General features: G+C 34.5%; 1 protein-coding gene across 1 annotated transcript; it reads right to left on the bottom strand.

Annotated features, from left to right (window-relative positions):
* Positions 1-273: 273 nt before the first annotated feature.
* Positions 274-906, bottom strand: LOC106873445 (uncharacterized). Its single transcript, XM_014920800.2, has one exon. It carries the CDS (start codon positions 904-906, stop codon positions 388-390), a length of 519 nt encoding a protein of 172 aa, XP_014776286.1. The 3' UTR covers positions 274-387.
* Positions 907-12,785: the final 11,879 nt, after the last annotated feature.

Genomic DNA, 12,785 nt, shown 5'->3' with positions numbered 1-12,785 from the left:
TACCTTTGACTTGAGGTATCCCCAGAGGAAAAAATCGCAAGTATTTAAATCAGGTGATCGGGCAGGCCAACCGATGTCACCACGCAATGAGATTAAATGACCAGGAAACATCTCCCTCAAAATTCCCATCACACGTCGAGAAGTGTGGGCTGTTGCCCCATCCTGTTGAAACCAAACATTTTCCGTATCGTGGAGCATATTCAATTTGGGTCTGAGAAAATTCTCTAGCATCTCACAATATCGATCAGAGTTCACAGTCACTGTAACGTTGTCTTCTTCAAAGAAGTACGGACCCCATATACCGAATTCTGATACCGCACACCACACAGTCACCCGAAGAGAATGCAAAGGGCATTCATGCAACTCACGAGGGTTGTTTTCGGCCCATTATCTGAAGTTTTGTTTATTCACTGTGGCACACAGATGAAAATGCGCCTCGTCACTGAACAACACAACAGATGCATTGGGGATATTTTGTTGCATTTCCAAACACAATGCTCTGCGAGTTTCAATATCTCTTTCGCTGAGTTCTTGTGACAATATCATTTTGTATGGATGCATTTGCAGATCATTGTGAAGAATTCTTCGCAAACTTCTATCAGAAAGCCTAAGAGCCGCGGCACGTTTAGATGCTGAATGCCGTGGAGACTGTTGAATTGAGGCTCTTACCGCTGCCACATTTTCTGGAGTTCTGGCAGTGCGAGGTCGGCCGGTTGATTTTCGTTTCAATGCTGATCCACTGGCTCTGAAGTTACTAACCCATAACAAGATCATGTTTCGAGCAGGTACGGGATCATATCTACCAAGTCTGAAGCGCAAACAGAACGCTCGTTGTGTTGCAGTTACAGATTCATTCTTAATAAACGTTTCCACAATGAAAGCGCAATGCTCACCAGTCCAATTCATGTTAGCAACTGAAATGAAACAAAATAACATTATTCGAAAACGAAATGAAAATAAAATGAAACAAAACGAAACAAAACAAAATGGCATTATATGTACCTTTCGAAAATGAAAAAAACTTTTTCGTAACTTTAATTTATTTGCCTTTTATTAAACCTACAAATGTGTCAGATCATTTTGCCGGACCCTATATATATATATATATATATATATATATATATATATATGTGGTCCTGCTTGATATGTAGAAAAAGTGTAGTTAGAAACTCCATAAAGTGTACCCAGTGCAAGCTATGGACACATAAGAGGTGCAGCAGTTTCAGAGGAAGGCTAAAAGAGAAAGTAGCCGTTGTGTGTGGCAGATGAGTAGGCATAATAAACACTAGGAATGTACAAAGAAAGACTTTGTCAAATGCCCAGGATTTTGAAGAAGCAGATAGCTTCAGTTACCTAGGTGACTAAATCAGTAGCGGAGGAAGCTGCTAGAATGAAAACAGGTTGGACAAAGGTGGAGTGTTAGTGTCCTAAAAGAAAAATTTAGTATAAAAGGCATCAGATGTAGTGTGCGAAAGAGAAGACTGTGCTGGTATGGACATGTGGCGCATATGGACAAGGACAGCTGTGTGAAGAACCAATCTCTAACAGTGAAGGGAGCCTGTGGAAGAGGTAGACACAGGAAGATGTGGGACAAGGTAGTGAAATATAATTTTTGGATGTTGAGTCACACAGAGGCAATGACAAGTGATCAAGATGTGGTGATTTGCTGTGCTCCAGGAGACATGCCAAGCAAAGTGAAATTGTAGTTGTGGCTAGTGCTTGTGACACGTAAATGGCACCCATGCTGGTAACACATAAAAGACACCTGTGTAGGTGATATATAAAAGGCACCTGTACATTCTGTGGAGTGGTTGGCATAAGGAAGGGCATCAGTCATACAAACCAAGCTAAAATAGACTGGAACCTGGTGCAGTTCACCAGCTTATCAGTTCCAGTCAAACTGTCTAACTTATGCCAGCATAGAAAACAGACACTAAATGATGACAATGATGGTGATGCTGATGGTGATGATGATGGTGTGTGTGTGTATATAGGTGCTGGCATGGTTGTGTGGTTAAGATGTTTGTTCTAAAACAATGTAGTTTTGCTTCATTCACACAGTGTAACACAAGAAAATGTCTTCTACCTTAAGCTTGGGCTGATCAATGCCTTGTGAATGAAACCAGCAGGCAGAAACTGTACCAAAGAATAAGATATTGCATGGTAGACCTAGTCAACACACAGTAGAAAAATTACTTATGTGATCGCTGGACCTGGTAGGTCAAGACATTTTTCTCCTTTGCAAACTGCAAGGAAAATGCTTTATTACAGATCAAACATGTGTGCATCAACCATATATTCTATTCTGGCCTGACAGCTAAAGCACAAGACAGCTAGACAATTTTTTACTGATAAGTTAAGTCTTCCAGTCAGTTTAGAGTTGCTTCACTTCGACTGAGGAGAGCACAAAAGGCTAGAAATACATCAACCAGTCCATAGGGGTCACTTTTTACTTCAAGCAAGAATTTTTCTCCATGGCAAACCACAGTGAAAACAGCCTTTTTACAGTTCAAATGTGTTCCAAACATATTTGAAATGATGGACAAGTTTGCTTATTTTACACCACTCCTTCATGCACCATCCACATATCTCAGATTTATTTATTATTTATACTAAATAACAATGGTTTTGCCCAATTATTTTTAAATATTTGATTTGTGTATCCTTTATATTAAAAATAAAACTTCCACATTTTGCTTTGGAAAACATTTTAATTTTTGTCTTTGCACATAACAAAACAAATAATAATATAGATATGATTATTACAGATAATATCATAGGATACAATATTACTGATAATACTATTATAAATAATATAGATAATTATAATTTTTGTCACTCCATTAGTAATTCAGCACATGTGTTCTGCACTGTGCATTTGTCACTGGTCTTGCTTGGATAGACTTACCCCAAGAGTTAGTGATAAAGGCCTATCAATCCAGAACATATATAGAGAGATATTTAATAAATATTAAATGAACTTTAAGGAAAATTTTATTCTCTTATTGTATTCATGAATCATTAGTTTGTTTGTGTTTTTCTAGCTAACTTTTCTATTGGTAGTTGTTTCACTTGTATGACTTTAACGATTATTATGATATATCACAATTTCTGGTTTTAGTGTATTTGTACTTTATATTCATATTCACTTTACAATTATATAAGGAGGGTGTTTTAGTGGAGATATATATTTGTTTGTATAAGAAAATTATATATATATATATATATATATATATATATATATATATATATATATATATATATATATATATATATATATATATATATATATATATATATATATATATATATATATATATATATATATATATATATATATATATATATATATATATATATATATATATATATATATATATATATATATATATATATATATATATATATATATATATATATATATATATATATATATATATATATATATATATATATATATATATATATATATATATATATATATATATATATATATATATATATATATATATATATATATATATATATATATATATATATATATATATATATATATATATATATATATATATATATATATATATATATATATATATATATATATATATATATATATATATATATATATATATATATATATATATATATATATATATATATATATATATATATATATATATATATATATATATATATATATATATATATATATATATATATATATATATATATATATATATATATATATATATATATATATATATATATATATATATATATATATATATATATATATATATATATATATATATATATATATATATATATATATATATATATATATATATATATATATATATATATATATATATATATATATATATATATATATATATATATATATATATATATATATATATATATATATATATATATATATATATATATATATATATATATATATATATATATATATATATATATATATATATATATATATATATATAAGTTTGGCACAGAAATGTTAACATAGAGTGGTGAATAAATCGATATATCGAATTTGAAGTCTCTGTCTCTTTTGAATATGAAAATTTAAAAGTTAAAAACCTTATAATATACATATATATATATATATATATATTAATATCAAATTATTGCATTTATAAACCAAGTCAATTGTTGCCTTTCATTTGGTCCACTCCAATCATAAACAGCCATTAATGATAAGGATGATGCTTGAACAGAAAATTATCTAGCTACAGTGAAACTTCATCATGAATAATTTTACAACTAAATATTCCTACAAGAATTCCTCTTGAAGAAATGTACACACCAGAAAATATTGTAGCATTTCACGTGTTGCTCTGCATTGAAATAATACTTCTTATACAATCTCATAGCTGTGGAAAATACTTTTTAAATGTAAAATATAAGTATGTTGTAGAAGTTGCCTACAAGCATGGAATATGTACAAGTCCAGCTAGCAGATGATTATGTTGTTATAGATAATAATATTCCTGAAAATAATAATAATAATAATTATCATTTAACGTTCGTTGTCCATGCTGGCATGGGTTGGACAGTTTGATCAGGGCTGGTAAGTTGCGGGGTTGCACCAGACTCCAGTCTGATTTGGCATGGTTTCTATGGTTGGATGCCCTTTCTAATACCAACCGAGAGTGTAATGGGTGCTTATTACATGACACCAGCATCAGTTACATTGCCTCTGTGAGGCCCAGCGCTCAAATGGTACCTTTTTCGTGCCACCGGCACATGTGCCTGTTATGTGACACCAAATATTTTAGACAGTAGTATTACAGACAGTAATATTATAATATTAACCTTTAAATGTAAACAGTGGTTTCCAAGAATTTTCAGTGGCTTCAGGAGACAAGTAACTTGGTAAACTATTTTAAGACATAACATAATCATGTGTAACATTTGCGGCAGAATTTTTGTTAAAGAAATAAAAGTAAAAGTAAATTGGAAAAAAGAAAAAAAAAATTAACATGGCATACACAATTGAAACAGCATGAAATTAAATCACAATCTGTGTTACATACTAAATGTGAATTCACACTGGTAGAAGGCATGATGCTGCATAATTGTCTGAGATAACTCTCTTCATAGACTTGTTATGTTAAAAACAATACATATATGGGAGCAAGACAAATCATTGCTACAGTGACTCGTGAGAACAACAGATACACTTCACCATTGTTGAGGCTTGTCAATGCCATACACTTGACTAACACTTGCTTAAGTGTAATTTGTGCTTCAATACATTGGAAACAGAGAGGAAAGCTTTCAGTGATATTGCAGAAGTTTGCCAGGCTATAATTAAAAAAACCTTAGGATATGTAAGTGAAACAGCATTAAATCAAAATCATCAATTATGTAGTGAACAAAATGCCTCTTTCATCTCAGCTAATTTCACAATATTATCCTTTTAACGGTGTATATACATTTAGTATGATACACCATTCCACCATGTCACCTTGGGTCTGGTTGGGACTTGCAGATTTGGTCTGTAGCACTCAACAAGTTGTCCTCTATGTTGTATGTCTGTAATTCTTCTTCCTCCTTTTCAGACAGACACAGACATGGCTGTGTGGTTAAGAAGCTTGCCTTACAACCACTTGGTTTCAAGTTCAGTCTCATTGCATAGCCCCAGGCTGACAAGTACATCTTGAGTAAATTTGGTAGACAGAAATTGTGTGGAAGCCTTTTGCACAAGTACCTGCATGCATTTGTACATGTTCTACTCACCCACACACACAGCACTTTATTGACAACCAGTGTAGGTTTGTTTATGTCTCCATAACTTAATGGTTTCAGCAACAGGAGACGAATAGAACAAATGCTGAGGGTCAATTTGTTCAAGTAAATAAATTCTTCAAGAAATTGCTCCAGCATGGCTAAAGATTAAAGACGAAAGAAGTTTTCTTTTTTTTTTTTTAAGAGGTAAGAATAAATATCAATATTGACATCTAACTCCATCTCTTAAGTTCTGAGATTCTTGCTTCACTTTGCTTTGCTTCATCAAATGTTTGCAATACAATTCTATATTTCTGAGATTAAGAACTTTTGTCTTGTATACTAGGAGAGTATTGTAGTTCGCTTGAAGCATTGAGTATTGTTTGTAAATAATAAAAGTTTAGAATGGTACAACAATGCACTATAGAACAAAAACTGGACTATACACCTGTTGTAATTTGGTTATCTATAGTCCCATGATATTTTGGAATTACAATTCCTTCTTCAGATATTCTTAGATGGAGTCTCTGCTATAAACTGTTTTCCAACGGTTTTCTTTTTCCAGAAGTGTCTCAATAGTGGTCTCATGAAGCTTCTACCGAAATTCCTCATGAAAAGTGAGTGAGGTCTGCTATGTTTCAATCTCATGTGTGTTGGTACATCTGTGGCGCTGTTTCTAAGTTATGTGTTATACGGGCAGCTTCTCTTTTTTTTTCTTTTTTGCCCTTCTTTTCTTTTGTTAGAACAATATATGAGCATGTTAATAAGAATGAACCTACACACATCCAGATGTAGTTAAATAATATATTGATTACCAACTTCCATCCTGTTGTTAATTTGGGGTCCTAGTCTGTATACTGTTTATATTGGTCAAATTGGTGTTCTCATCTTCAGTGTTGGTACCCATGGAAGAGGGAGACCCAGGAAGACTTGGGATGAAGTGGTAAGGACCGATCTCAGGAAGTCGGACCTCATGGAGGAAATAACAATGGACCGAAATGTCTGATATGAAGTTCTTGAGAAGACCTGCCTTGAAGAATTTTTAATCAAACAAATCGACCCCAGTATTTAGTTTTTGTTTTGTGCCTGGTACTTATTCTATTGTTCTGCTAAGTTACAGGGACATAAACATATCAATACCAGTTGTCAAACAGTGGTGGGGGACAAACACAGACATAAAGACAAACACACATAGTTATATGTATGTATGTATGTATGTATATTCAAGGTCTGATCAATAAGTATCCGGATTGGTGCAATAAAAACAAAACTACAACACGTGCCAGTTTGGCATTTAATCCCCTTCAAAAGCCCACATTTAATCCAACACTGTTTCCATTGATGGAAGCATTCCTGGAACTCATTTTCTGGGATAATCAGCAGCTGCTTCGTTGCATTCACTTTGATTTCCTCAGTGCCCTGAAATTTTCTTCCTTTCAAGCAGGATTTGATTTTTGGAAAGAAGAAAAACTCCCACTTTTGTAGAAAATTACGCCTCACAGAGGAATTCTTTGACAAAGAAATCAATAACGACGAATCAATGGTTCGTAACAAGAGCAATTATAATCCCATAAAAGGTAAAAACAAAACATTGGACAAATTTTGCGAGTACATTTCGAACTTTCCTTATAATGAACTTCCACAACCTAAACCCAAACCCAACACCAGTAAAAACGAATGGAAAATCATCCATGAGTTACGAAACAATCATGACATCACAATCAAAGAAGCAGATAAGGGTAGCACTGTCGTCATTATGGATACAGAACAATACAAAAACTCTGTATCTCAACTCTTACAAGACACTACGTACTATGAAAGAGTAGTCAACTACCAACAAACAAGAACAATGACCAAATTAAACACACTCATTTGCCAACATCGAAACAACTTAACAACAAAGGAATGCGACTACCTAGCAACTTTAATTGCAAAACAAGCAACCTCTATGGACTCCCAAAAATCCACAAGAGCAAAACTATTTCTGAAGCTTGCAAAAAGTCCACTTCCACCTGCATCACTGTACCACATCCCACTGATCTCAAACTAAGACCAATTGTGGCAGGCCCAAACTGTGAAACACACAGATTAAGCAACTTTATCGATATCCTCCTGAAACCAATACTTCACCACATACCAAGTATTGTTAGAGACGACCTGGACCTACTAAATCATCTACCCAAACATACCGATAAAGACATTTTCATTGTTTCCTTTGATGTAATAAATCTTTACACTACGATCCCACATCAATATGGACTGGAAGCCATTAAATTCTGGCTAGAAAAATACCCCAATGAGATCCCAGAAAGAATAAAAAAAGAATTCATCATCGAGGGCCTTAAGTTTATCCTTCAAAACAATTTTTTGAATTTTAATGATAACACCTACAGACAGGTATCAGGGACTGCAATGGGGACTAAAGTTGCCCCTACATATGCAAACCTGGTGATGGCCTACTTAGAATTGCAGATCTACGACAAATCCAAAACTAGATATGGCCTGTCTTTCCACCGATACCTGTTAAAGAATTGGAAACGTTACTTGGATGATTGCCTCATCCTATGGTCCCACACACTCGACCAACTCTTTGACTTCAAAACCCTAATTAACAGTGTCAACAACCATATCCAATTTACAATGGAATACAGTCAAGACCAACTTCCTTTTCTTGACATTCTCATTATAAAAATAGGTACCAGCATTGAGACTGATATTCATTACAAACCGACTGATTCCAAGCAATACCTTCTGTTCACCTCCAATCACCCAAAACATACAAAGACAAACATTCCCTTCAACCTTGCGAGAAGAATTTGCACAATTGTCTCTAATTATAGAACTCGAAATAAAAGACTCGAAGAACTAAAGGCAATTCTCCTCGAAAGACATTACCCAGCATCATTAGTTGAAAATGGAATAGAACGGGCCAAGACAATTGCTACCCATGACCTGCGAAAACCGAAACACATACACGGCACGTTAAATAGTCTCCCATATCTCTCAACACACAATCCTAGAAATGCAGAAGCTTACACAATAATATACAAAAACATCCCACTACTGAATCAAGACCCACATCGCAACCCATAAAATAATAAAAAGCAAAAGACAACCCAAATCCCTAAAAAAAACCTACTCACGAATGCAAAATTGCCCAACACAAGCCCACCACCTACCGTCAAAAAATGTGGTCGTTCCAACTGCAGGACTTGCATCCACCTCATGGAAGGAACAACATACAGATTCCAGTCGGGACACACTTTTGTTATAAAAAATAACTTCACCTGCGCATCAAAAAATTTACTTTATGCCATAAGGTGTGAAGGGTGCCACAAAGAATACATAGGGCAAACGAGCCTTACTCTCAGAGAAAGGATGACAGTCCACCGCCAACAATTGAGGGATCCCACCACAAGACAGATACCACTCAGTGGGCACTTAGATCTCTGTGCACAAAACAAGTCACCCAAATTCCTAGTTTTCCCATTATACCAATGCTCAGACAACACCACTGACCAAACACGAATAAATAGGGAAAATAATCTTATTCAAAAATACAGACCACAGCTCAACATACTCTAACATAAGCCCCCTCCCCAGGTGCACGTCCAAAACAAAGACACACAGATACGCAAAATCACACACACACCAATACAATGCAAACCTCCGACACGAACACACTTACACACATATATACACACACAGACAATCACAATATCTCCACACTAGAGCACAAACCCACATACATTTCAAGAAAAAACACATGCATATATACACTTACAATACAATTGTAGCAACCACAACCAACACCCATACACACATATGTAAACAGGTACATGCACACACCTACACACCACTCCGGCAACCACAAATCATATTCACACACGCATATTTGCATACATATGTACACACACATACAAACACCATACGCCTGTTCCCCAGTAAAAATGTCACACACACACTCAAAAGAAAAACACACACAATACAATCCCAACAATCACAACAAACACTCACAAGCACACATGCACAGAAGCATGCACAGACAATGACACACCTCCCCGACAAATACAAGCCACATAGACGCACTCACACAAACACACCCACACGTATACACACACATACTGTACTAACAATACAAACAAAACTAATCACTCACAATGACAGCGCACACACACATGTACACATATACACCAGGAAACTACATAAACCATACCCACATACACACATACACACACATACAAACGCATACCCAGTACCAATATACACGGAACACACATGCACACACATACACATCACCTGGATAAACCCAACGTACAAGGACACCTAATAAATACAACACACACATACATGCTCACACACACATGCACCCTCATGCACACACACACATACAGTTGCTCTCTCACACACACACGCACCACAATGACAATTCAAACACAAACATACTTAGAGACACACACAAACTCACGTACACACACATAACACCTCCACCAACACACAACACAAATAGACATACGTACACATACAGACATACACATACATATGTACCATCAGACACACATACGGTTGCTTACACACACACACACACACACACACCACAAGGGTATTTAAAACAACACACTCACTCAGACAGAGAGACACACACACACACTCCCACACTCACAAAAAACACTCCCACGCACGCACACAGATGCACACATACATACACACACAGACGCACACATATGTACACACCCTCACACATACATACGGTTGCGCTCTCTCTCACACACACACACATCACAAGGACGATTAAAACAACACATACATACTCAGAAAAATAAATATACGCACAATCTCGCGTACACACACCTAACATCCCCACCGACACAAAAAACACACAAACACACATACACACGCACTCACAAACGCACTCACGCACACACACGAACAAACACATATACACACACACACACACATGCGCACACACAACACCCTAACAAATATTAATCACACACATACACACTCACACAAACGTGCACACACATACACACACCATCCTACCATAGATAAAACACACAATACTCATATACACATGCCACGCACGCACGCACGCACACAGACATAGACATACACATACATATGAACCATCACACACATACGTTTGCTTACACACACACATACACACACACACACCACAAGGATATTTAGAACAACACACCCACTCAGACAGAGAGACACACACACACTCCCACACTCACACAAAACACTCCCACGCACACACACAGATACACACATACATACACACACATACGCACACATACGTACACACCCTCACACATACATACGGTTGCTCTCTCACACACACACACCACAAGGACGATTAAAACAACACATACACACTCAGACAAAGAGATATACGCACACTCTCACGTACACACACCTAACATCCCCACCGACACAAAAATCACTCAAACACACACTCATATACACATTCCACAATAAACTCTGGGACCAATAAAAACGGCACACACACATACACACACACACACACACACACACACACACACGGACACGGACACAAACACACATATATACACACACACATAGAGATGTGCACAAAACCAGTCCCAAAAACCAGTGAACCATGACAGACTGTCACAGACCAACCAAAAATAAAATTAAAAAATCCTTTTTAACTCTTCTTCCCTCCCACCCCAGCTAGCCAGTCATACTGTCTCTTAAGACAGTAAAACATTCCCTCAATATACACAAGAGGAAAAAGCCAGGTCAGTTCCTCTTCAACTTTATTGTCAAAGAATATGTATAAGAATATGTAGATGTATTGTCAAAGAATATGTATAAGAATATGTATAAGAATATGTATATGTATTTTTCCATATGTGTATTTTCATACACTGTTTTTAACATTTTCATTTTAATATCAGAGAATGTGTGATAATCAGTATGTAACAATACAAAGTTCATACAAAGCTTTATACTTTAAATATATTTTATCATCAAAGAATGTATATATGCATTTTAATTCTCGAACTGTTTTTTAACATTTTTTATTATTCTCAAAGACTTTTGATAATCTTTTTCTAAAAAAGTGAAACCGGTTAAGTAAATAAATATTTTAAAAAAAATAAGTGCATTTTCAAACCTTCTTTCATATATATTTCCACTCGTACGGTATTCCACAACTTTACTTTATTATATATATATATATATATATATATATATATATATATATATATATATATATATATATATATATATATATATATATATATATATATATATATATATATATATATATATATATATATATATATATATATATATATATATATATATATATATATATATAAATATATATATATATATATATATATATATATATATATATATATATATATATATATATATATATATATATATATATATATATATATATATATATATATATATATACATATATACATATACATATATTTCTTAGCACTGATAGATAGACATTTTCCAGTCAACCATAGTTACAGAAAGCTCTTCAATAGACATAACTTAAAAATCAGTTTCAGCTCAACTACAAATTTTAAAATTATAATCGCACACAACACACAAAAACCACAATATGACACCAGCTGTTCATGTAGGGATAAAAATTTGTGCTCGTTAAATGGAGCCTGCATCATTTATGAAGCCACCGTGGACTCTATATCCCCCTAAGGACACAGTTTTGACGAAGAAATACGTGGGCCTCACAGAGGGTAATTTCAAGGCCAGGTTCAATAATCACACCTTGAGCTTCAGGCACTGGGATAAAAGGAAAACGACCAAATTAAAAAGTCATATATGGTCCTAAAAAGATAAAGATGTCAGTTACAACATCCATTGGAAGATCTTAGCCAAGTGTAAGCCCTACACCAACGGCAGCGGAGAGTGCGGTCTTTGTGATATGGAAAGATGGTTCATCTGGAAAATCAGCCTAGACCCCGCCACATGTCTAAATTCAAGAACTGAACTTTTCGGATTATGTCCACATG

This window comes from Octopus bimaculoides, chromosome Z (genome assembly GCF_046866305.1).
Source record: "Octopus bimaculoides isolate indiv1 chromosome Z, ASM4686630v1, whole genome shotgun sequence".
NCBI lineage: Eukaryota > Metazoa > Mollusca > Cephalopoda > Octopoda > Octopodidae > Octopus > Octopus bimaculoides.
The sequence above is the reverse complement of the archived record's forward strand: the minus strand, read 5'-3'. Positions and strand labels throughout refer to the sequence as shown.